At 57.1% G+C, this 25,916-nt stretch overlaps 1 protein-coding gene across 1 annotated transcript; it reads left to right on the top strand.

The window, feature by feature from the left end:
• Window positions 1-334: 334 nt before the first annotated feature.
• Window positions 335-14,498, top strand: LOC149428395 (sodium/potassium-transporting ATPase subunit alpha-1). The gene is made up of 22 exons (XM_089667467.1): window positions 335-488; window positions 1,794-1,853; window positions 1,935-2,138; window positions 2,219-2,332; window positions 3,331-3,465; window positions 3,552-3,669; window positions 3,751-4,019; window positions 5,788-5,986; window positions 6,092-6,201; window positions 6,971-7,105; window positions 8,493-8,685; window positions 8,761-8,936; window positions 9,123-9,259; window positions 9,498-9,648; window positions 9,741-9,909; window positions 9,986-10,140; window positions 10,270-10,393; window positions 10,816-10,961; window positions 11,058-11,188; window positions 11,714-11,815; window positions 11,974-12,065; window positions 14,184-14,498. The coding sequence occupies exons 1-22, from the start codon at window positions 459-461 to the stop codon at window positions 14,210-14,212; spliced, it is 2,979 nt and encodes a 992-aa protein (XP_089523593.1). The 5' UTR covers window positions 335-458; the 3' UTR covers window positions 14,213-14,498.
• The last annotated feature ends 11,418 nt before the right edge of the window (window positions 14,499-25,916 follow it).

Here is a 25,916-nt window from a genome sequence, read left to right as displayed (position 1 = left end):
TGGGCGTTGCCTGATGCAGCCTGCCTACCCCTCCTACACCAACACCCTTCTGGTTTGATATTTGCATAACTCCTCCCACCAGCCAGCCCACTGCTTGTATCAGCATGGAGGGCTTTTGAGGAGTATTGAGCAGCAACCTGCCAGCAGCCATGATCTGCTTGCATTGCATAGATGTACAGAGACCCAGTGATGACATCACTGCGTCTAAAATTACGTTTGTTGAATTGATTGGGGGGGGGGGGGGGGGAGGCAAAATAGAAGCGGATTGGACGTCATCAGTAAACAAGGAGGGACTTGAGGTTGGGCTTCTGATGGGTCCAGGAGGGGGAGGGGGGTGCTGACTGAAGTGCTAACATGCTGTCTGTCTCTCACAGGCCGGACGTGACAAGTATGAACCCGCAGCCACATCCGAACATGGCAACAAGAAGAAGGGGAAGGGGAAGGGCAAGGAGAAGGACATGGATGAGCTGAAGAAGGAGGTCTCCTTGGTGGGTGCAAGTTCCACGTCCTCCATGCTGGGGGCCCCCCTGCACCTGGTATCATTGGATTGAGGGGCCCCTGCACCTGGTATCATTGGATTGAGGGGCCCCTGCACCTGGTATCATTGGATTGAGGGCCCCCCTGCACCTGGTATCGCTGTAGGATTGAGGGCCCCCCTGCACCTGGTATCGCTGTAGGATTGAGGGGCCCCCTGCACCTGGTATCATTGGATTGGTGGGCCCCCTGCACCTGGTATCATTGGATTGGTGGGCCCCCTGCACCTGGTATCATTGGATTGGTGGGCCCCCTGCACCTGGTATCATTGGATTGAGGGGCCCCCTGCACCTGGTATCATTGGATTGAGGGGCCCCCTGCACCTGGTATCATTGGATTGAGGGCCCCCCTGCACCTGGTATCATTGGATTGAGGGGACCCCCCTGCACCTGGTATCATTGGATTGAGGGGACCCCCCTGCACCTGGTATCACTGTAGGATTGAGGGGACCCCCCTGCACCTGGTATCACTGTAGGATTGAGGGGACCCCCCTGCACCTGGTATCACTGTAGGATTGAGGGTCCCCCCCGGGCCCTGATTGTAGGATTGAGGGTCCCCCCCCCCCGGGCCCTGATTGTAGGATTGAGGGTCCCCCCCCCCCGGGCCCTGATTGTAGGATTGAGGGGTTCTCCCCCCCCCCCCCGGGCACTGATAGCCCAGATGTAGCAGCTCCTCTCCTCAAGCCTACAGCATTGGTGTAAGCTGGGGGGGAGAGATCCTCAGCTTGGTGGGTCCCCTGGGGGGGGGGGTCACTGTAGGCTTGAGGGGTCCCTCCGGGCACTGATTGCTGTAGGGGAGAGATCCTCAGCTTGGGGGGGGGTGACACAGGAGGCTTGAGGGGTCCCCCGGGGGGCTTCACTGGAGGCTTCCCCCTAGTAGATGGATTCCACCTTGGCCAGTAGAGCAGATCCATACGGCACCCCCAGATGCAGTGCTGCTCCTTGGAATAGGTTGGCTGCATTGTGTGATTGGGGGGGGGGGGCTGGGTGGCTCTCATATTGGGGGGGGGGGTTGGGGCTTTGACACTTCCAGGGGTGGGGGTGTCGGGGTTGGAGCACCTACACCGTTCCATTATGTAATGAGTGTCGCTTACCTTGAGAACAAAGGGTGGTAAAACAAGCAGCACCTTGTTCCCTTCTCCCGGCATATGGGCCCTTCCTTGGCATTGGGCCCCTGGTTCTTTGGGGTCTTGGGTCCCCCTCCTGTCCCTATGACCGGAGATGTCTCCCAGGCACTGAGTTTCTTCTCTTCTCCTACAGGAAGACCACAAGCTGACTCTGGATGAATTGCACCGCAAGTACGGCACAGACCTGACCCGGGTACGTCCGCCCACCGCCCCGCCCACATATTGCAGGCTCCTCCCCAGACCGGCTTGTCACTCAGGTTTCTATTTCTTGTAGGGACTCACCACTGCCCGGGCAGCTGAGATCCTGGCCAGAGATGGTCCCAACGCCCTCACCCCTCCCCCTACCACTCCGGAATGGGTGAAGTTCTGCCGTCAGCTCTTTGGAGGCTTCTCCATGCTGCTGTGGATCGGAGCCATCCTCTGTTTCCTGGCGTACGGTATCCAGGCAGCCACGGAAGAGGAACCACAGAACGATAATGTACGTTCCCAGAATGCTGCGCTGCTCATGGTGGGATTCATAGGTGACCTGAGGGGGTAACGTTCTGTTTTATGTCGCAGCTCTACCTCGGTGTGGTCTTGTCAGCCGTCGTCATCATCACCGGATGCTTTTCCTACTACCAAGAAGCAAAGAGCTCCAGGATCATGGAGTCCTTCAAGAACATGGTGCCCCAGGTAGGTGCCGACTGATCTAGCGGGGTGCAGAACCCAGTATGAGCATGGCGGTGACTGGTGGGGTCGTTGGCGGTGACTGGTGGGGCCTTGGATCGTGGGGTCGTTGGCGGTGACTGGTGGGGTCGTTGGTGGTGACTGGTGGGGCCTTGGATCATGGGGTCGGTTGGCGGTGACTGGTGGGGTCGGTTGGCGGTGACTGGTGGGGTCGGTTGGCGGTGACTGGTGGGGCCTTGGATCGTGGGGTTGGGGGTGATGGGTGGGGCCTTGGATCGTGGGGTTGAGGGTGACGGGTGGGGCCTTGGATCGTGGGGTTGGCGGTGACTGGTGGGGTCGTTGGCGGTGACTGGTGGGGCCTTGGATGGTGGGGTTGGCGGTGACAGGTGGGGCCTTGGATCGTGGGGTTGGGGGTGACTGGTGGGGTTGTTGGCGGTGACTGGTGGGGCCTTGGATCGTGGGGTCGGTTGGTGGTGACTGGTGGGGTCGGTTGGCGGTGACTGGTGGGGCCTTGGATCGTGGGGTTGGGGGTGACTGGTGGGGCCTTGGATCGTGGGGTTGGGGGTGACTGGTGGGGCCTTGGATCGTGGGGTTGGGGGTGACTGGTGGGGCCTTGGATCGTGGGGTTGGGGGTGACTGGTGGGGCCTTGGATCGTGGGGTTGGGGGTGACTGGTGGGGCCTTGGATCGTGGGGTTGGCGGTGACTGGTGGGGCCTTGGATCGTGGGGTTGGCGGTGACTGGTGGGGCCTTGGATCGTGGGGTTGGCGGTGACTGGTGGGGCCTTGGATCGTGGGGTTGGCGGTGACTGGTGGGGCCTTGGATCGTGGGGTTGGGGGTGACTGGTGGGGCCTTGGATCGTGGGGTTGGCGGTGACTGGTGGGGCCTTGGATCGTGGGGTTGGCGGTGACTGGTGGGGCCTTGGATCGTGGGGTCGGTTGGCGGTGACGGGTGGGGTCGTTGGGGCTTTTGGGTCGTTGTCACGTCTGGTTTCCCTCCATCACAGCAAGCCTTGGTGATCCGGAGTGGTGAGAAGTTGAGTATTAATGCCGAGGACGTGGTTCTGGGAGATCTGGTGGAGGTGAAAGGTGGAGACCGGATCCCGGCAGATCTCAGGGTCATCTCTGCTCACGGTTGTAAGGTTAGTAGAAATGGACGAGTCTCATGTTCATGTGCCCCCCCCCCCTTTATTTTTCCTGATTCATCAACCATCTGCACTCACTGTAGGTGGACAACTCTTCCCTCACCGGAGAGTCCGAACCCCAGACCCGATCTCCCGACTTCACCAATGAAAACCCTCTTGAGACCCGTAACATCGCCTTCTTCTCCACCAACTGTGTGGAAGGTCAGTAGAAGCTGCTGGACGCGGTTGACCGTTTGTGGAGTGCAATGCTGGCCCAGCCTCACCTTCCTCTCCCCCATCCAGGCACTGCCCGTGGTATCGTTATCAACACCGGCGACCGCACTGTCATGGGACGTATCGCCACCCTGGCCTCCGGTCTGGAAGGTGGCCGCACCCCTATCGCCATTGAGATCGAGCATTTCATTCATATCATCACCGGGGTGGCCGTCTTCCTGGGCGTCTCCTTCTTCATCCTGTCCCTCATCCTGCAGTACACCTGGCTGGAGGCCGTCATCTTCCTCATCGGCATCATCGTCGCCAACGTGCCTGAAGGGCTGCTGGCCACCGTCACGGTGAGTAGGCTGATTCTGGAACCCTGACTGACTGTGTGCCCCTCCCTCTCGGATTCTGGAACCCTGACCGTATGACCCTCCCTCTCAGATTCTGGAACCCTGACCGTATGACCCTTGGTGCCCCTCCCTCTCGGATTCTGGAACCCTGACCGTATGACCCTTGGTGCCCCTCCCTCTCGGATTCTGGAACCCTGACCGTATGACCCTTGGTGTCCCTCCCTCGGATTCTGGAACCCTGACTGACCGTATGACCCTTGGTGCCCCTCCCTCTCGGATTCTGGAACACTGACCGTATGACCCTTGGTGCCCCTCCCTCTGATTCTGGAACCCTGACTGACCGTATGACCCTTGGTGCCCCTCCCACTGATTCTGGAACCCTGACTGACCGTATGACCCTTGGTGCCCCTCCCTCTCGGATTCTGGAACCCTGACTGACCGTATGACCCTTGGTGCCCCTCCCTCTCGCATTCTGGAACCCTGACTGATGGTATGCCCCTCCCTCTCGGATTCTGGAACCCTGACTGACCGTATGACCCTTGGTGCCCCTCCCTCTCGGATTCTGGAACCCTGACTGACCGTATGACCCTTGGTGCCCCTCCCTCTCGGATTCTGGAACCCTGACTGACCGTATGACCCTCCCTCTCGGATTCTGGAACCCTGACTGACCGTATGACCCTCCCTCTCGGATTCTGGAACCCTGACTGACCGTATGACCCTCCCTCTCGGATTCTGGAACCCTGACTGACCGTATGACCCTCCCTCTCGGATTCTGGAACCCTGACTGACCGTATGACCCTCCCTCTCGGATTCTGGAACCCTGACTGACCGTATGACCCTCCCTCTCGGATTCTGGAACCCTGACTGACCGTATGACCCTCCCTCTCGGATTCTGGAACCCTGACTGACCGTATGACCCTCCCTCTCGGATTCTGGAACCCTGACTGACCGTATGACCCTCCCTCTCGGATTCTGGAACCCTGACTGACCGTATGACCCTCCCTCTCGGATTCTGGAACCCTGACTGACCGTATGACCCTCCCTCTCGGATTCTGGAACCCTGACTGACCGTATGACCCTCCCTCTCGGATTCTGGAACCCTGACTGACCGTATGACCCTCCCTCTCGGATACAGGAACCCTGACTGACCGTATGACCCTCCCTCTCGGATACAGGAACCCTGACTGACCGTATGACCCTCCCTCTCGGATACAGGAACCCTGACTGACCGTATGACCCTCCCTCTCGGATACAGGAACCCTGACTGACCGTATGACCCTCCCTCTCGGATACAGGAACCCTGACTGACCGTATGACCCTCCCTCTCGGATACAGGAACCCTGACTGACCGTATGACCCTCCCTCTCGGATACAGGAACCCTGACTGACCGTATGACCCTCCCTCTCGGATTCTGGAACCCTGACTGACCGTATGACCCTTGGTGCCCCTCCCTCTCGGATTCTGGAACCCTGACTGACCATATGACCCTTGGTGCCCCTCCCTCTCGCATTCTGGAACCCTGACTGATGGTATGCCCCTCCCTCTCGGATTCTGGAACCCTGACTGACCGTATGACCCTTGGTGCCCCTCCCTCTCGGATTCTGGAACCCTGACTGACCGTATGACCCTCCCTCTCGGATTCTGGAACCCTGACTGACCGTATGACCCTCCCTCTCGGATTCTGGAACCCTGACTGACCGTATGACCCTCCCTCTCGGATACAGGAACCCTGACTGACCGTATGACCCTTGGTGCCCCTCCCTCTCCTAGGTGTGCCTTACACTCACTGCTAAGCGCATGGCCCGCAAGAACTGCCTGGTGAAGAACTTGGAAGCTGTGGAAACTCTGGGATCTACCTCCACCATCTGCTCCGACAAGACCGGAACCCTCACCCAGAACCGGATGACTGTGGCCCACATGTGGTTCGATAATCAGATTCACGAAGCTGACACCACAGAGAATCAGAGCGGTGAGTTTTTACTGCCCTCACCCAAGGGCTCCCTACAGAGAACCAGTCTAGCTGTAAGTGGCACCGTCCCGTCTTGGCATTCATCTTGAATTTATTTTGCTGCAGGTGCCTCCTTCGACAAAAGCTCTCCAACCTGGACCGCACTGGCACGTGTCGCTGGGCTGTGTAACAGAGCTGTGTTCCAGGCTGGTCAGGAGAACACTCCTATCCTGAAGGTGAGGAACTGGGACCGGGGAAGTCAGGGCTTGATTCTGATTGGATTACGGGTGCTTCAGCTCCACCATCTCAGGAGCAAGCTCTTAGATGCTGAACTCAGAACTACGTTGGGGGTGGAGAGAGGGCACGTGAGGGGGTTTGAATCAGAAAAAGCTCACCCCTGTGGTGGTGTACAGCCGTGACAAGGCCTCACTGAGCTCTCCATGGAGGACTATGTGCTGAAGAGGTTTATATGGTGAAGGAGCTCTCTGTGGAGGACCCTCTGTGCTGGAGGAGCTCTCTGTGGAGGACCCTCTGTGCTTGGAGGAGCTCTCTGTGGAGGACCCTCTGTGCTTGGAGGAGCTCTCTGTGGAGGACCCTCTGTGCTTGGAGGAGCTCTCTGTGGAGGACCCTCTGTGCTTGGAGGAGCTCTCTGTGGAGGACCCTCTGTGCTTGGAGGAGCTCTCTGTGGAGGACCCTCTGTGCTTGGAGGAGCTCTCTGTGGAGGACCCTCTGTGCTTGGAGGAGCTCTCTGTGGAGGACCCTCTGTGCTTGGAGGAGCTCTCTCTCGGCGGGGGACCCCTCTCTGTGCTTGGAGGAGCTCTCTCTCGGCGGGGGACCCCTCTCTGTGCTTGGAGGAGCTCTCTCTACACGCGGGGGACCCTCCCTGTGCCGGGGGGAGCTCTCTCTACACGCAGAGGACCCTCCCTGTGCCGGGGGGAGCTCTCTCTACGGAGGATCGTCCCTGTGCTGACCTGCCGCTGACCATATACCCTTTTTGTCTTGCAGAGAGATGTGGCCGGTGACGCCTCGGAGTCGGCCCTCCTGAAGTGTATTGAGCTGTGCTGCGGCTCGGTGAAGGACATGAGGAACAAGAACACCAAAGTGGCTGAAATCCCCTTCAACTCCACCAACAAGTACCAGGTGAGAGCCGTGCGGCCCGGGGGAAGCTTGGCCTGTGTGGCCCATGAGCCAGAGACTAAGCCACACGCTGCTGCCGTGAGGCCGCCATGTGCTGCCAGGGAGGAGGGAGGGGGCCACGAGGTGTCTGACTGCGTCTGTCAAGGCGGCTTAAAATAAACCTGTTATCTTGACTGGAGAGCCGGATCTGTCGGGGCGGCACGCGGGCTCCAGTGTCGGGGCGGCACGCGGGCTCCTCATTGGGGGCTCCAGTGTCGGGGCGGCACGCGGGCTCCTCATTGGGGGCTCCAGTGTCGGGGCGGCACGCGGGCTCCTCATTGGGGGCTCCAGTGTCGGGGCGGCACGTGGGCTCTTCTCCATTCTCTGCTCGGTGCAGTGCTAATCCCGGGCTGGTGCGGGGCTGATGGGCCACCATCGGTTCTGGTCCCCGGCCTGGTGGATTAGGCATGGCGCTGCTCCTTGATGTGATGAAGTTAGGTGACCCCGGTGGTCTGTTGGCAGGATGTGGTGGGCTGGCGGTTTGGAGAAGCTTTGCACGTCTCTGTGGGGGGCGGTATAATCTCGTTAGTCAGCTTTCCCTTCACTTTCCACACTAAGCTCCTCGCTGGGTTTAGCCCTCTGATCTCGGACATTCCTCAAGGCTTATCCTGGCCGGTAAGAGCCGGTGATCTGTGACTGTACAGGGTGTGGTGCCGGCATGTCCCACCATGGGAGGTCCTAGATCAGTGGTCTCCAAACCGAGGCCCTGGGGCCGGATGTGCTCCTTTCTGTGCCGTTATCCGGCCATTGGGGCACTGCGTCTCCTCACCCCCCCCCCTCGGACCGCAGTGGGGGCACCGTGTCTCCCGCAAATGATGCCAGGAAAATTTTCTTCGGTCACTGTCAAGTCCGGCCCTAGATCCTCCATCATGACCTGCTCCTCCGTCCTTGGGGCGCCTGGGGGGGGGGGGGGCCTGGCTCCTCCGTCCTTGGAGTGCCAGCCCTATGGTCAGGTCTCCAAGCACCCACCTACCTGGGGTTCTGCATGGTGCTCTGGGAATGCAGTGCTCAGGACCACATGCAGAGAGCCACCTCCTCCTCCTGTCCCTTGATGCTGAGGAGGGTTGGTGGTTCTGTAGGTACAAGTGATGAGCGGTGTCTTACAGGCACCCCCTCGCACCGAGACATGACCCCACACTGGGGGCAGCTGCTGCTGACCCAATGGGGCTTGGTCTGGGAGTACTACCTGTACCCCCGATGGGCAGCCCTGGGTATGTCCACAGATTGTGCTGCACTTGTCCAGTAATGCTGCCTCCAGATGAGAACATCCCCCCCCCCCCCCCCCCGTACCTGGGGTCTTCCTGGCACCTTCAGAGATTTGCCACTAACTCCGCCTCTTGTCTCTCCTCAGCTGTCCATACACAACAATGCCATTCCTGACGAGTCCCGTTACTTGCTGGTTATGAAGGGGGCCCCCGAGAGGATCCTGGACCGATGCTCCACCATCTTGCTGCAGGGCAAAGAGCAGCCTCTGGATGAGGAAATGAGAGACTCCTTCCAAAACGCGTATCTGGAGCTGGGTGGCCTTGGAGAGCGAGTGCTCGGTGAGGGACTCTCCGGAGGATGGGGGGGGTGGTAATGCTGGAGCGATCGTCTGACTGTCCATCTTCCTCTCGCAGGCTTCTGTCACTTGGCTTTGTCTGATGACCAGTTCCCTGAGGGCTTCCAGTTCGATACGGACGACGTGAACTTCCCCACCGAGAACCTGTGCTTTGTCGGTCTGATCTCCATGATTGATCCCCCTCGTGCCGCCGTGCCTGACGCCGTCGGCAAATGCCGAAGTGCCGGCATCAAGGTGAGGAGCCGAGTCTTGGGGTCTAACCAGTCCTCTTCACAAGTGGTGGTGCTGCAGTCATTTCATTGCAACTTTGAGGTCCCTGAGTGTGGAACACAGAAGTGAGGTCTGCAGGTTCCATCAAAGTCCAGAACATCGCTGATATTGGCCAACGGCCCACAAACGTCTGTCCCTTCCCTTCTGCAGGTTATCATGGTCACTGGAGACCATCCAATCACAGCAAAGGCCATTGCCAAGGGTGTGGGGATCATCTCTGAGGGTAACGAGACTGTGGAGGACATTGCTGCCAGGCTCAACATTCCAGTCAACCAGGTGAACCCCAGGTAAGGTGTTATGGGGGGAGCCCTGGGTAAGGTGCTGTGGGTGGCCCCCTGGTATGGTGCTGTTGTGGGACACTGGGTATGGTGGTGTCATTGGGAATTCTAGCAGTTGTTTGGTACACGTCCTGTTGTGGTGACCCGTTCCACACCCCCACCCTACACCAAGTGGGTGTTCTGGTCTGTGTTGGGCTGTCTTCTGATTTCCTGAAGTTCTTCATTTGGCTTTCCCTCTCCCCCGCAGAGATGCCAAGGCCTGTGTGATCCACGGCACTGATCTGAAGGACATGTCTCCCGAGCAGATCGATGACATTCTGCGGCACCACACTGAGATCGTCTTTGCACGAACCTCCCCGCAGCAGAAGCTGATCATCGTGGAAGGATGCCAGAGACAGGTGAGTCCGTGTTCCTGTCCTCGCCAGGCGATGTGTAGGACTCTGTTGGGTGGCACTGGTCGTCGTCGTCCTGACCGCTCTCCTTTTTGCAGGGTGCCATTGTGGCCGTGACCGGTGATGGTGTCAATGACTCCCCCGCCTTGAAGAAAGCCGACATTGGTATTGCTATGGGCATCGCCGGATCTGATGTGTCCAAGCAAGCAGCTGACATGATTCTGCTGGATGACAACTTTGCCTCCATTGTGACCGGAGTGGAAGAAGGTAAGTGTCCATTCTGTGGTGCAGTCACATAGATCGTTATCTGCTCAGACTTTGCATGATGATGTCTCTCTTCCAGGACGTCTGATCTTTGATAACCTGAAGAAATCCATTGCCTACACCCTGACCAGTAACATCCCGGAGATCACACCCTTCCTCATCTTCATCATCGCCAACATCCCTCTGCCCCTGGGTACCGTAACCATCCTGTGTATTGATCTGGGTACAGACATGGTGAGTGTTGTGGGGGTCCCGGAGGGGGTCGAGGGCCTTTATCTCCTGCCTGGTCCTCTCCCTCTAACTCCCTGGAGGGGGCGATGGCTGATACTGTGGATATCTCCTCATTGGTCCTCTGTCACTTAGGTCCCCGCCATCTCCTTGGCCTATGAACAAGCAGAAAGTGACATCATGAAGAGACAACCCAGGAACCCCAAAACAGACAAGCTGGTGAACGAGCGGCTCATCAGTATGGCGTATGGACAGATCGGTGAGTGTGTGGGGTCGGTATGGTATGGGGGGGGGGGGGAAAGTAGTTTGCAGTGAGGATATAGGAATATGGGGGGGCTTACAAAGAGGACTTTGGGTGTTCTTTGAAGAACTTGCTATAAGCTGATGGGGGGGGGGGGGGGGGTGTGTAGGACATTGACTTGGTGATGAGAAAGGGTGGGTAATGGACTCTTCTGTATCCTATAGCATTGTCTGTCCAAAGAAGCCTTCAAATTGGACATGTGGTCTTGTAGACCCTTGAGGCTGTTGGGGGACCTTCTTGTAGGCCCTCCAGGCTGTGGGACATGGGGGGGGGGGCGTCTTGTAGGCCCTCCTGGTCAGAGTTCTTGCTGGAAGGAGCATACATTGAGCTTTCTCTCCAGTCATTGCAGTGTACTGACCACCCGCTCACCTGTCCTTTAGGTATGATCCAAGCCTTGGGTGGGTTCTTCACCTACTTTGTCATCTTGGCGGAGAATGGCTTCCTGCCCTCAACTCTGCTGGGCATCCGTGTGTCCTGGGACGACCGCTGGACCAACGATGTAGAAGACAGCTATGGACAGCAGTGGGTGAGTGTTTGGTGCTGCAGATGGAGCCACATGTGTGTAGGGGGGATGGGCGCTGTACCTTGGTGTGGTCACTTACCTGTGTCTTCGTTCCCGCAGACCTACGAGCAGAGGAAGATTGTGGAGTTCACCTGTCACACGTCCTTCTTTGTCAGCATTGTGGTCGTCCAATGGGCTGATCTGATCATCTGTAAGACCAGAAGGAACTCTGTCTTCCAGCAGGGCATGAAGTGAGTAGAGGAGATTGGTTGGGGGCGGGGCCTGGTCTGGTCGTGGGATGAGGTTGGTGGGCTGGGCCTGGTCATGGGTGGGGCCTGGTCTGGTCGTGGGTTGGGGGCGGGGCCTGGCCGTGGGTTGAGGTTGGTGGTCTGGTTGTGGGGTGGGGCCTGGTCTGGTTGTGGGGTGGGGCCTGGTCTGGTTGTGGGGTGGGGCCTGGTCTGGTTGTGGGGTGGGGCCTGGTCTGGTTGTGGGGTGGGGCCTGGTCTGGTTGTGGGGTGGGGCCTGGTTGTGGGGTGGGGCCTGGTTGTGGGGTGGGGCCTGGTTGTGGGGTGGGGCCTGGTTGTGGGGTGGGGCCTGGTTGTGGGGTGGGGCCTGGTTGTGGGGTGGGGCCTGGTTGTGGGGTGGGGCCTGGTTTGGTTGTGGGGTGGGGCCTGGTCTGGTTGTGGGGTTGGTGGGCGGGGCCTGGGCATGGACCGGGGTTGGTGGGCGGGGCCTGGTCATGGACCGGTGTCATCTGTTTGCTCTCCTCTCCACAGGAACAAGATCCTGATCTTTGGCCTCTTCGAGGAGACCGCACTGGCCGCCTTCCTGTCCTATTGTCCCGGTATGGATGTGGCACTCCGCATGTACCCACTGAAGTAAGTTGTTTTCCTGTGGGGGGGGGGTTCTCAAGGGTTGGTAAGTCTGAAGCTTGTGTAGCTTTCAACAAGGGGGGGGGTGGGGTAGCCTTTCCTGGTTGGGGGGGTGTATCGTGTACATTGCAGTGTGTAACCCTCGGTCTCCCCTCCCCCCCCAGGCCCACATGGTGGTTCTGTGCCTTCCCGTACTCTCTGCTCATCTTTATATACGATGAAGTCCGCAAACTGATCATCAGACGCAGCCCTGGTGGTGAGTACCTCCCGTGTTCTGTGTATCCTCCCCGTGTGTGTGTGTGTGTCCCCCGTCCGTCCTCCCCGTGTGTGTCCCCGTCCGTCCTCCCCGTGTGTGTGTGTCCCCGTCCGTCCTCCCCGTGTGTGTGTGTGTCCCCGTCCGTCCTCCCCGTGTGTGTGTGTGTCCCCGTCCGTCCTCCCCGTGTGTGTGTGTCTCCGTCCGTCCTCCCCGTGTGTGTGTGTCTCCGTCCGTCCTCCCCGTGTGTGTGTGTGTCTCCGTCCGTCCTCCCCGTGTGTGTGTGTCTCCGTCCGTCCTCCCCGTGTGTGTGTGTCTCCGTCCGTCCTCCCCGTGTGTGTGTGTGTCTCCGTCCGTCCTCCCCGTGTGTGTGTGTCTCCGTCCGTCCTCCCCGTGTGTGTGTGTCTCCGTCCGTCCTCCCCGTGTGTGTGTGTGTGTGTCTCCGTCCGTCCTCCCCGTGTGTGTGTGTGTGTGTCTCCGTCCGTCCTCCCCGTGTGTGTGTGTGTGTGTCTCCGTCCGTCCTCCCCGTGTGTGTGTGTGTGTCTCCGTCCGTCCTCCCCGTGTGTGTGTGTGTGTCTCCGTCCGTCCTCCCCGTGTGTGTGTGTGTCTCCGTCCGTCCTCCCCGTGTGTGTGTGTGTCTCCGTCCGTCCTCCCCGTGTGTGTGTGTGTGTGTCTCCGTCCGTCCTCCCCGTGTGTGTGTGTGTGTGTGTGTCTCCGTCCGTCCTCCCCGTGTGTGTGTGTGTCTCCGTCCGTCCTCCCCGTGTGTGTGTGTGTGTGTCTCCGTCCGTCCTCCCCGTGTGTGTCCGTCCGTCCTCCCCGTGTGTGTCCGTCCGTCCTCCCCGTGTGTGTGTGTGTGTCTCCGTCCGTCCTCCCCGTGTGTGTGTGTGTGTGTCTCCGTCCGTCCTCCCCGTGTGTGTCCGTCCGTCCTCCCCGTGTGTGTGTGTGTGTCTCCGTCCGTCCTCCCCGTGTGTGTGTGTGTCTCCGTCCGTCCTCCCCGTGTGTGTGTGTGTGTGTCTCCGTCCGTCCTCCCCGTGTGTGTGTGTGTGTGTGTCTCCGTCCGTCCTCCCCGTGTGTGTGTGTGTCTCCGTCCGTCCTCCCCGTGTGTGTGTGTGTGTGTCTCCGTCCGTCCTCCCCGTGTGTGTGTGTGTGTCTCCGTCCGTCCTCCCCGTGTGTGTGTGTGTGTGTCTCCGTCCGTCCTCCCCGTGTGTGTCCGTCCGTCCTCCCCGTGTGTGTGTGTGTGTCTCCGTCCGTCCTCCCCGTGTGTGTGTGTGTCTCCGTCCGTCCTCCCCGTGTGTGTGTGTGTGTGTCTCCGTCCGTCCTCCCCGTGTGTGTCCGTCCGTCCTCCCCGTGTGTGTGTGTGTGTGTCCGTCCGTCCTCCCCGTGTGTGTGTGTGTGTGTCTCCGTCCGTCCTCCCCCGTGTGTGTGTGTGTCTCCGTCCGTCCTCCCCGTGTGTGTGTGTGTGTGTCTCCGTCCGTCCTCCCCGTGTGTGTGTGTGTCTCCGTCCGTCCTCCCCGTGTGTGTGTGTGTGTCTCCGTCCGTCCTCCCCGTGTGTGTGTGTGTCTCCGTCCGTCCTCCCCGTGTGTGTCTCCCCCCGTCCTCCCCCCCGCGTGTGTGTCCTCCCCCCACCTCCCCCCGGTCCTCCCCACGTGTGTGTGTCTCCCCCCGGTCCTCCCCGCGTGTGTGTGTGTGTCTCCCCGCGGTCCTCCCCGCGTGTGTGTGTCCTCCCCGCGTGTGTGTCCGTCTCCCCCCCCCCCCCCCCCGGTCCTCCCCGCGTGTGCGTGTCCGTCTCCCCCCCCCCCCCCACCCCCACCCGGTCCTCCCCGCGTGTGCGTGTCCGTCTCCCCCCCCCCCCCCGGTCCTCCCCGCGTGTGCGTGTCCGTCTCCCCCCCCCCCCCCCCGGTCCTCCCCGCGTGTGCGTGTCCGTCTCCCCCCCCCGGTCCTCCCCGCGTGTGCGTGTCCGTCTCCCCCCCCGGTCCTCCCCGCGTGTGCGTGTCTCCGTCTGTCTGTCCTCCCTCCCCGTGTCCTTCCTGTGTATGTATCCTCCCCGTGTGTGTCCGTTCCCCATGTGTTTCAGTCCCGCCTCTGCCTCCTCTAACCACGCCCCTTTCTCTCTTCCCGCAGGCTGGGTGGAGAAGGAGACATATTATTAGCCCCGCATCGTCCCGTCATTTCACACGATTCCTCCTCACCCTCTGGCCCCGCCCCTTCCGTCTGCCTGCACCCCTCCCCCCACTCGTTCCTGCGTGCACCTGTCTGGCTCAGCCTGTTCCCGATTGGACGACATGCATGGAGGGGCGTGGTCTGTGTGCGTCCCGAGTTCTCATTGTGCCTTCTCTGCTTTAGTTTTGTAAGGGAGCACGACGTCCGATGTTTTATAAATATTCCAGAAATATATATCTGCATTTTTACAAATAAAGTTTCGGGTTTGAAGAGGTCGTCAACGCCTGCTGTCTGCTTATTGGGCGAGCCTTGTCTGGGGGGCGGGGCACTGGTGGTGGGGCTCTGATGACTGGGTGTGGTCTGGGGGGGTGTATCCAGAGTAGGGGGTGGGGTTAAATATTAAAGTGGGTGTGGCCATTGTCGGGTGTTCCGCTCCTAATGTAGACCTTCGGATGTCATGTGACTGGCATTGACTGAATGTCACCCTCCATGTCACATGACTTGGTCATCACCTGATTGGTGGTTCTGCAGTCTGTCCCGCCCATCGTGATGCTGAAGCATCTGCCCATCTAGTGGTGGCTTTTGGAAACCACTGAATGCCCTTTCCTGTCACATGACTTCAGACGAATCTCCTGCAAGTGCTGACATCGAACAATCTGGTCTGGAAATGTAAGACCTTTCTGGAGATTTTGGCTGAGAGCCACACCCTTGCCCCGCCCTCCTCTGGCACTGCAGTCACCCATCAATAATTGTCAGCCAGTGAAGGGATGACTCCTTCCCAAGTCAAAGAATTGTGGTGGAAACCTAAAACCTGGTGCTGGCACCTCCTTCCCTTAGGGGGCAGGTCTGCTGGCAATATCCTCGGCAGAAATCTCTCGGTAAAGGAAAGGGTTGTCCATACATGAACCCACAGAGGACATATCTTCAGTAGAACCCTCGGTAAGGGAAGGGTTGTCATACATGAACCCACAGAGGACATCTCTTCAGCAGAACCCTCGGTAAGGGTAGGGTTGTCCAGACATGAACCCACAGAGGACATCTCTTCAGCAGAACCCTCGGTAAGGGAAGGGTTGTCCATACATGAACCCACAGAGGACATCTCTTCAGCAGAACCCTCGGTAAGGGAAGGGTTGTCCATACATGAACCCACAGAGGACATATCCTCAGCAGAAACCTCTCAGTAAGGAAAGGGTTGTCCATACATGAACCCACAGGAGGACATATCCTCAGCAGAAACCTCTCAGTAAGGGAAGGGTTGTCCATACATGAACCCACAGAGGACATATCCTCAGCAGAAATCTCTCGGTAAAGGAAAGGGTTGTCCATACATGAACCCACAGGAGGACATATCCTCAGCAGAAACCTCTCAGTAAGGGTAGGATTGTCCATACATGAACCCACAGAGGACATATCTCCAGCAGAAACCTCTCGGTAAGGGTAGGATTGTCCATACATGAACCCACAGAGGACATATCTTCAGCAGAAACCTCTCGGTAAGGGAAGGGTTGTCATACATGAACCCACAGAGGACATATCCTCAGCAGAAACCTCTCGGTAAAGGAAAGGGTTATCCATACATGAACCCACAGAGGACATATCTTGAGCAGAAACCTCTCGGTAAAGGAAAGGGTTGTCCATACATGAACCCACAGAGGACATATCCTCAGCAGAAATCTCTCGGTAAAGGAGAGGGTTGTCCATACATGAACCCACAGAGGACATATCTCCAGCAGAAACTTCGGTAAGGGTAGGATTGTCCATACATGAACCCACAGAGGACATATCCTCAGCAGAACCCTCTTGGTAAGGGAAGGGTTGTCCATACATGAACCCACAGAGGACATATCCTCAGCAGAAACCTCTCGGTAAGGGTAGGGTTGTCCATACATGAACCCACAGAGGACATATCTTCAGCAGAAACCTCTCGGTAAGGGAAGGGTTGTCCATACATGAACCCACAGAGGACATATCTTCAGCAGAACCCTCGGTAAGGGAAGGGTTGTCCATACATGAACCCACAGAGGACATATCCCCAGCAGAAACCTCGGTAAGGGTAGGATTGTCCATACATGAACCCACAGAGGACATATCTCCAGCAGAAACCTCTCGGTAAGGGTAGGATTGTCCATACATGAACCCACAGAGGACATATCTTCAGCAGAAACCTCTCGGTAAGGGAAGGGTTGTCATACATGAACCCACAGAGGACATATCTTCAGCAGAAACCTCTCGGTAAGGGAAGGGTTGTCCATACATGAACCCACAGAGGACATATCTTCAGCAGAACCCTCGGTAAGGGAAGGGTTGTCCATACATGAACCCACAGAGGACATATCTCCAGCAGAACCCTCGGTAAGGGTAGGGTTGTCCATACATGAACCCACAGAGGACATGTCTTCAGCAGAACCCTCGGTAAGGGTAGGGTTGTCCATACATGAACCCACAGAGGACATATCTTCAGCAGAAACCTCTCGGTAAGGGAAGGGTTGTCCATACATGAACCCACAGAGGACATATCTTCAGCAGAACCCTCGGTAAGGGAAGGGTTGTCCATACATGAACCCACAGAGGACATATCCCCAGCAGAAACCTCGGTAAGGGTAGGATTGTCCATACATGAACCCACAGAGGACATATCTCCAGCAGAAACCTCTCGGTAAGGGTAGGATTGTCCATACATGAACCCACAGAGGACATATCTTCAGCAGAAACCTCTCGGTAAGGGAAGGGTTGTCATACATGAACCCACAGAGGACATATCTTCAGCAGAAACCTCTCGGTAAGGGAAGGGTTGTCCATACATGAACCCACAGAGGACATATCTTCAGCAGAACCCTCGGTAAGGGAAGGGTTGTCCATACATGAACCCACAGAGGACATATCTTCAGCAGAAACCTCTCGGTAAGGGAAGGGTTGTCCATACATGAACCCACAGAGGACATATCTTCAGCAGAACCCTCGGTAAGGGAAGGGTTGTCCATACATGAACCCACAGAGGACATATCCCCAGCAGAAACCTCGGTAAGGGTAGGATTGTCCATACATGAACCCACAGAGGACATATCTCCAGCAGAAACCTCTCGGTAAGGGTAGGATTGTCCATACATGAACCCACAGAGGACATATCTTCAGCAGAAACCTCTCGGTAAGGGAAGGGTTGTCATACATGAACCCACAGAGGACATATCTTCAGCAGAAACCTCTCGGTAAGGGAAGGGTTGTCCATACATGAACCCACAGAGGACATATCTTCAGCAGAACCCTCGGTAAGGGAAGGGTTGTCCATACATGAACCCACAGAGGACATATCTCCAGCAGAACCCTCGGTAAGGGTAGGGTTGTCCATACATGAACCCACAGAGGACATGTCTTCAGCAGAACCCTCGGTAAGGGTAGGGTTGTCCATACATGAACCCACAGAGGACATATCTCCAGCAGAACCCTCGGTAAGGGTAGGGTTGTCCATACATGAACCCACAGAGGGTGGCTGATTCGAGTTGCTCTCCTCTCCAATACGTTGCATGAGAGTACCTCTGGGTGGGAAATGGCTCGCCTTTCCCCAACTTCTGCAGTCCCGAGGGTGGGGATGACCTCCATCCTTCTGTCCAGAACTCCGAGAATGACGAGAAGACCGCTCTGCCGAGATTCAGGGGTCCCATAATCCACAGACCTGCCATGACCAGAGGGGGTGGAAACCAAACTATCAACTTTATGTTGTTTGGGTCAATGTACCATCAAAGGTAAGATAAATACCCGTCTGTCCTCTGAGCCCTGCCTAGTCCTTTCTGGACTACAGAACACCTCCCACCTGTTATGGAGAGTGCCCCCCCAGTGAATTGGTTTTAGTTGGGGGGGTTCCCCGAGAATGGATAATGATTTGAAGGGTTCCTCTGGTGTAAGGAGGTTGAGGAAGGCTTTCGTAGAGGAACTCCGGTGGCAGCGTTGAGGATTTGCAGGCTGGATGAGGCCCAATAATCTCCTACCTTCGTGGGAGGTGGTTCTCGCACACTCGGGACCTTCCATGAAAGCGACCGGACACAATGGGGTATTGTTCTACTTCCAGCATCCTGTGAGGGCCCTGCGGGGGCCACACTGATCTCTGGGCTGATAGCCGGGGGGGTTGGGTACATGGTGACCAGTGCAGGGGGATGGGGTGTTGGTCAGAAGACCGGTCCATACTCTCTGCCCATTACAAGGCAAGGTAGGTCCTGCCTGGAGTTCGCTCCATCGGGGCTCATCAAGGGGTTAATCTCCGGCGACCACATGAGTGCCGTCTCACATGTTCCCCCCCCCGGCCATCATATGTGAGGGGAAGCTGGCCGAGGAACCCTTCAAGGGGCTACTCCGGTCTCCTGACAGCGGTGCGAAGGGGTCACGCAACCCCCAGGACACGAGCCGTGAATGAGCCAAGTGTTCGTCTCCGAGCCCTCCTCTGTCACCGGGCCAATGGGAGCGACCGAGCCGGAGACTCCCTGCCGGAGCCTTCCGTGTGCGGGCGTCTTCCAGACCACCACCGACACCCGTCCCAGGCCATGCCAGGGTATATACTGTGTATATAGTGAGTGCACCCCTCCCCCCCCTGTATACAATGTATATAGTGAGTGCACCCCTCCCCCCCCTGTATACAATGTATATATATAGTGCACCCCTCCCCCCCCTGTATACAATGTATATAGTGAGTGCACCCCTCCCCCCCCTGTATACAATGTATATATATAGTGAGTGCACCCCTCCCCCGGGCTGTATACAATGTATATATATAGTGAGTGCACCCCTCCCCCCCCCCGTATACAATGTATATATATAGTGCACCCCTCCCCCCCCTGTATACAATGTATATATATAGTGCACCCCTCCCCCCCCTGTATACAATGTATATATATAGTGCACCCCTCCCCCCCCTGTATACAATGTATATAGTGAGTGCACCCCTCCCCCGGACTGTATACAATGTATATATATAGTGAGTGCACCCCTCCCCCGGGCTGTATACAATGTATATATATAGTGCACCCCTCCCCCGGACTGTATACAATGTATATATATATAGTGCACCCCTCCCCCGGGCTGTATACAATGTATATATATATAGTGCACCCCTCCCCCGGGCTGTATACAATGTATATATAGTGAGTGCACCCCTCCCCCGGGCTGTATACAATGTATATATAGTGAGTGCACCCCTCCCCCGGACTGTATACAATGTATATATAGAGTGCACCCCTCCCCCGGACTGTATACAATGTATATATATAGTGCACCCCTCCCCCCCCTGTATACAATGTATATATATAGTGCACCCCTCCCCCGGACTGTATACAATGTATATATATAGTGAGTGCACCCCTCCCCCGGGCTGTATACAATGTATATATATAGTGAGTGCACCCCTCCCCCGGACTGTATACAATGTATATATATAGTGAGTGCACCCCTCCCCCGGACTGTATACAATGTATATATATATAGAGTGCACCCCTCCCCCGGGCTGTATACAATGTATATATATAGAGTGCACCCCTCCCCCCCCCCTGTATACAATGTATATATATATAGAGTGCACCCCTCCCCCGGACTGTATACAATGTATATATAGAGTGCACCCCTCCCCCGGACTGTATACAATGTATATATAGAGTGCACCCCTCCCCCGGACTGTATACAATGTATATATAGAGTGCACCCCTCCCCCGGACTGTATACAATGTATATATAGTGAGTGCACCCCTCCCCCCCCTATATACTTCCATTGGTTCTGAGGGTGGGGACAGCGGCAGGCAGGTGGGTCGGGTCGGGTCGGGCGCTCTGAGAACATTGTGTGCCATGAATCCCTCCATTGTGCTGAGAGCCGCCATGGAGGAGGAGGGGGTGACATTGCGGGGGGGGGGGGGGGGGAGTCGACATTGTGGGGGGGGGGTGACATTGTCGGGGGCAGAACACAGCACAGACCTGGTGGGGGCGATGTGTGCGTCATGGGGGGGGACATTCCGCCATCACCTGCACTGATACCATCACGGCTCATTACAGGTGAGGATAGACGGTGACACGCGGGACGCCTCGGACCGTGCTCCCCCTCCCTGCACACGCGTGTACTCCCCGCTCTGCCGTCTATTAGAACACAGTCATGGAGATGGAATATGGGACCAACGTACAGTGCCCCCCCAGAGATAGAGAGTCCAGGGAGAGGGTCTGGGGAGCAAGGGAGGGCGCTGATATCAGGGGTGCCTAGGCACAGGAAGGAGGCTGATATCAGAGGTGTCTAGACACAGAAGTGACTGATACCAGGGATGCCTAGGCACAGGAAGGGCGTTGACATCAGGGGTGCCTATGCACAGGAATGGGGCTGATATCAGAGGTGCCTAGGCAAAGGAAGAGCACTGATATCAGGGGTGCCTAGACACAGGAAGTGACTGATATCAGGGGTGCCTAGGCACAGGAAGTGGACCTCCTGCGGAGAGACGGGACGGAACTCGTAGGAGGGGGTTCTGGGAAATCTGGTGGCAGCCATGTTGGTTTGTAGGGTCACCGTGCTGAACTGGATTGGCTCTTCACTCTTCCGGGACACTTCATTGTTTCCTCCAGAATTCGGTGAGAAAGGTGAACGCGCTCCTAGGTTAGGCGCTCTCGTGAATTCCGGATCCCCCCAGCCGCCATCTTGTTCCCTTCCCCCATCTTGATTATCACGGTGAACGCAGCGCCGCCCTCACCTGGATTTGGACGCGTTCCTGGCAGGTGAGGAGCCGGCGGCTGGAATTACAGAAACCCAACGGAAAGTCCTTCAATAATACATCAGGAACAAAGGACGCCGATTAACCCCATCAGTGCCGGACCAGAACCGCGTGTTCTGCTGTGTGTAACCGGATCGCATGTGTATAGGATCATAGAGATTTCCTGCTGCCACTACCGGGTCTGGGTCTGCTAGGAGAAGGGTTAGCGGTTCTGGGTCTGGTAGGAAAAGGGTTCACAGTTCTGGAAGGACAAGGGTGCCCGGTTCTGGAAGGAGAAGGGTACCCGGTTCTGGGTCTGCTAGGAGAAGGGTGCCCGGTTCTGGGTCTGCTAGGAGAAGGGTGCCCTGTTCTGGAAGGAGAAGGGTTCCTGGTTCTGGGTGTGTCAGGAGAAGGGTTCCTGGTTCTGAGTCTAGCAGGAGAAGGGTTAGCGGGTCTGGAAGGAGAAGGGTGCCCGGTTCTGGGTCTGGTAGGAGAAGGGTGCCCGGTTCTGGGTCTGGTAGGAGAAGGGTGCCCGGTTCTGGGTCTGGTAGGAGAAGGGTTAGCGGTTCTGGGTCTGGTAGGAGAAGGGTTAGCGGTTCTGGGTCTGGCAGGAGAAGGGTTAGCGGCTCTGGGTCTGGTAGGAGAAGGGTTAGCGGTTCTGGGTCTGGCAGGAGAAGGGTTAGCGGCTCTGGGTCTGGTAGGAGAAGGGTTAGCGGTTCTGGGTCTGACAGGAGAAGGGTTAGCGGCTCTGGGTCTGGTAGGAGAAGGGTTAGCGGTTCTGGGTCTGGCAGGAGAAGGGTTAGCGGTTCTGGGTCTGGCAGGAGAAGGGTTAGCGGTTCTGGGTCTGGCAGGAGAAGGGTTAGCGGTTCTGGGTCTGGCAGGAGAAGGGTTAGCGGCTCTGGGTCTGGCAGGAGAAGGGTTAGCGGTTCTGGGTCTGGCAGGAGAAGGGTTAGCGGTTCTGGGTCTGGTAGGAGAAGGGTTAGCGGTTCTGGGTCTGGCAGGAGAAGGGTTAGCGGTTCTGGGTCTGGTAGGAGAAGGGTTAGCGGTTCTGGGTCTGGTAGGAGAAGGGTGCCTTGTTCTGGGTCTGGTAGAAGGGTTAGCGGTTCTGAGTCTGGTAGGAGAAGGGTTAGAGGTTCTGGGTCTGGTAGGAGAAGGGTTAGCGGTTCTGGGTCTGGCAGGAGAAGGGTGCCTTGTTCTGGGTCTGGTAGAAGGGTTAGCGGTTCTGAGTCTGGTAGGAGAAGGGTTAGAGGTTCTGGGTCTGGTAGGAGAAGGGTTAGCGGTTCTGGGTCTGGCAGGAGAAGGGTTAGCGGTTCTGGGTCTGGCAGGAGAAGGGTTAGCGGTTCTGGGTCTGGTAGGAGAAGGGTTAGCGGTTCTGGGTCTGGCAGGAGAAGGGTTAGCGGTTCTGGGTCTGGCAGGAGAAGGGTTAGCGGTTCTGGGTCTGGCAGGAGAAGGGTTAGCGGTTCTGGGTCTGGTAGGAGAAGGGTTAGCGGTTCTGGGTCTGGCAGGAGAAGGGTTAGCGGTTCTGGGTCTGGTAGGAGAAGGGTTAGCGGTTCTGAGTCTGGTAGGAGAAGGGTTAGCGGTTCTGGGTCTGGTAGGAGAAGGGTTAGCGGTTCTGGGTCTGGCAGGAGAAGGGTTAGCGGCTCTGGGTCTGGTAGGATAAGGGTTAGCGGTTCTGGGTCTGGTAGGAGAAGGGTTAGCGGTTCTGGGTCTGGTAGGAGAAGGGTTAGCGGTTCTGGGTCTGGTAGGAGAAGGGTTAGCGGTTCTGAGTCTGGTAGGAGAAGGGTTAGCGGTTCTGGGTCTGGTAGGAGAAGGGTTAGCGGTTCTGGGTCTGGCAGGAGAAGGGTGCCTTGTTCTGGGTCTGGTAGAAGGGTTAGCGGTTCTGAGTCTGGTAGAAGGGTTAGCGGTTCTGGTAGGAGAAGGGTTAGCGGTTCTGGTAGGAGAAGGGTTAGCGGTTCTGGTAGGAGAAGGGTTAGAGGTTCTGGGTCTGGTAGAAGGGTTAGCGGTTCTGGTAGGAGAAGGGTTAGCGGTTCTGGTAGGAGAAGGGTTAGCGGTTCTGGTAGGAGAAGGGTTAGTGGTTCTGGGTCTGGTAGAAGGGTTAGAGGTTCTGGTTCTGGTAGGAGAAGGGTTAGCGGTTCTGGTAGGAGAAGGGTTAGCGGTTCTGGTTCTGGTAGGAGAAGGGTGCCCGGTTCTGGTTGAAGGGTTAGTGGTTCTGGGTCTGGTAGGAGAAGAGCAGGGATCAGGAGCACACAGAGGGACCGCCGGCTTTTCTCTGATCCAGGTCAGGGACGATTGAAGCCAGAGGATCCGCATTACATTTCACCCGCTGTGTGCTGAGGACAGCAATGTCATGGCTTCCTGGAGGCTCTGGAATGATAGAAGCGTCAGCGGCTGACCTGGCAGACCTCGTTGTGTGCGGAGGATCATGGGAACGGCCGACGTCTCTCTGCAGGATGATGGAAATACCGGCTGAGACTTGTCAGGGGGAGCCGAGACCAGTTCCTCCAGGATCCTAGCTTCTCACCGGTTCCTCCAGTATGGTATCTTCTGACCGGTTCCTCCAGGATCCTAGCTTCTCACCGGTTCCTCCAGTATGGTATCTTCTGACCGGTTCCTCCAGGAGCCTAGCTTCTCACCGGTTCCTCCAGGATCCTAGCTTCTCACCGGTTCCTCCAGTATGGTATCTTCTGACCGGTTCCTCCAGGATCCTAGCTTCTCGCCGGTTCCTCCAGTATGGTATCTTCTGACCGGTTCCTCCAGGATCCTACCTTCTCACCGGTTCCTCCAGGATGGTATCTTCGCACCGGTTCTTCCAGGATCCTAGCTTCTCACCGGTTCCTCCAGGATCCTAGCTTCTCACCGGTTCCTCCAGGATCCTAGATTCTCACCGGTTCCTCCAGAATCTTAGCTTCTGACCGGTTCCTCCAGGGTCCTAGCTTCTCACCGGTTCCTCCAGAATCCTAGATTCTCACCGGTTCCTCCAGAATCTTAGCTTCTGACCGGTTCCTCCAGGGTCCTAGCTTCTCTCCGGTTCCTCCAGGGTCCTAGCTTCTCTCCTTCATCTGAAAACATTGAAAGCATAGGGGGCCCCTCCCCCAACAAAAATACTCCCCTCAACAAAAATTCTCAAAAACCTGGCCGGTCATGTGGTCAGTGCCAAGACATTGGTCACATGGTGGACTTCCCCAGGACCCCGCGGCAGAGACCACCATACTGTGGCGTTGGTGGAGCGCCCTCTGCAGGAAGAGCATTCCAAAGGGAGGACAATGGTGGTCCGATGTCAGGTGCGTCTGTGCTGGACAGCGGCGGTTCTGGATGGACAGGTTGCCTGGGGGCATGAAGAATGATTTTTAGGTCCCCCCCATCGTAAAATGGGGAAAAACCCCTTCTATTTGGTGTTTGTAAATCCCCTCCATGTACACAACGGAGCCCAGATAATGGGGCCCCCGTAAGACCAACCTGGCCCTTCAGGTCTGGTATGAAGTTTAAGGGGGGGGCAGATGCCAAAAAAATAAAAAAAGGTCTCCCCTCAAGTTCTCCACCCCTTCAACTTCTGAGCATCCAGAAAAGGGGGGGGGGAGAAGACACACATGGGCCACTTCTTTGACCACACCGGGCCACATGCCCTCAACATGGGGGGGGGGTAGAGATGAGGATGAGGGCCTCTTCCCCACAACCCTGGCCTGGTGGTTGTGGGGGTCTGCGGGTGGGTTGGGGGCTCATCTAGGATACGGGTCTGGTACCTTTATATTTGCACTAACATCCCAATTTTTCAGGACAATTTTTGGGGTGTTCCCCTTCTTCACGGTCCACGTTGTGCTGAGTACTGTGCGTGTTCTCCGGACCCGACCCAGACGTGTTCAGCCCACCAATAGGACGTGTTCAGCCCACCAATAGGACGTGTTCAGCCCACCAATAGGAGCTTCAGAATGGGCCGGTGTAAGGTCCAACCTTCATATCGAAGGAGACACAGAACTGGAGGGGAGTCCACAACCCTCCACCATGACTGACAACATTGCCACTATGACCCCACCACATGTGACTACTGACCACACAATACACGTGACCACTGAGCACACCATCACATGTAACCATTGAGCACACAGCATATGGGCCCACTGACCACACACCACATGTGACCACTGAGCACACCATCGCATGTGACCACAAACTACCCAACCACATGTGACCACACCCTCACATGTGACCACAGACCACCCAACCACATGTGACCACCCCACCGTATGTGAACACAGACCACCAAACCACATACCACACCAACACATGTAACCATTGAGCACACAGCATATGGGCCCACCGACCACACCTGACCACCACACCACACGTGACCATTGAGCACACCACCACATGTAACTACTGACCACACCATCACATGAAACCGTTGAGCACACAGCATATGGGCCCACTGACCACACACCACATGTGACCACTGAGCACACCATCGCATGTGGCCACAGACTACCCAACCACATGTGACCACAGACCACCCAACCACATGTGAACACAGACCACCAAACCACATACCACACCAACACATGTAACCATTGAGCACCACACCTGACCACCACACTACACGTGACCACTGAGCACACCACCACATGTAACTACTGACCACACCATCGCATGAAACCATTGAGCACACAGCATATGGGTCCACCGACCACCCCACCCCACGTGACCACTGAGCACACCACCCCACGCGACCACTGAGCACACCACCACACGTGACCACTGAGCACACCACCACACGTCACCACTGTCACAGAGCTACCTATGGATATCTATAGGCAATGACCTTGAACAGATCTTTCTCAGAAGTCCCCCTTGAGGGACCCCTAGTAGCTGCCCCCATGACCAGTGGTGGTCTGTGGTGACCACATCTGCTGGTCGGTGGTTCGGGTATCCCTGCCAGAGAATGGAGTTTAGTAAAGATGGGATTTGACCTTCAGCCGTTCTTCTCCAGCGCCAT

This window comes from Staurois parvus, unplaced genomic scaffold, assembly GCF_062004578.1.
Source record: "Staurois parvus isolate SC_StPar_1 unplaced genomic scaffold, SC_StPar_1.0 ptg003266l, whole genome shotgun sequence".
In the NCBI taxonomy this organism is placed as follows: domain Eukaryota; kingdom Metazoa; phylum Chordata; class Amphibia; order Anura; family Ranidae; genus Staurois; species Staurois parvus.
The sequence above is the reverse complement of the archived record's forward strand: the minus strand, read 5'-3'. Positions and strand labels throughout refer to the sequence as shown.

What these genes read in the sequence shown, in the direction of transcription:
- LOC149428395 (XM_089667467.1), top strand. Translation starts at nt 459, where the DNA reads ATGGATGAGCTGAAGAAGGAGGTCTCCTTG. An exon ending in TCTCTGCTCACGGTTGTAAG is followed by an intron (nt 3,466 to 3,551) that starts GTTAGTAGAAAT and finishes CACTCACTGTAG; the next exon opens with GTGGACAACTCTTCCCTCAC. An exon ending in CATCAGACGCAGCCCTGGTG is followed by an intron (nt 12,066 to 14,183) that starts GTGAGTACCTCC and finishes CTCTTCCCGCAG; the next exon opens with GCTGGGTGGAGAAGGAGACA.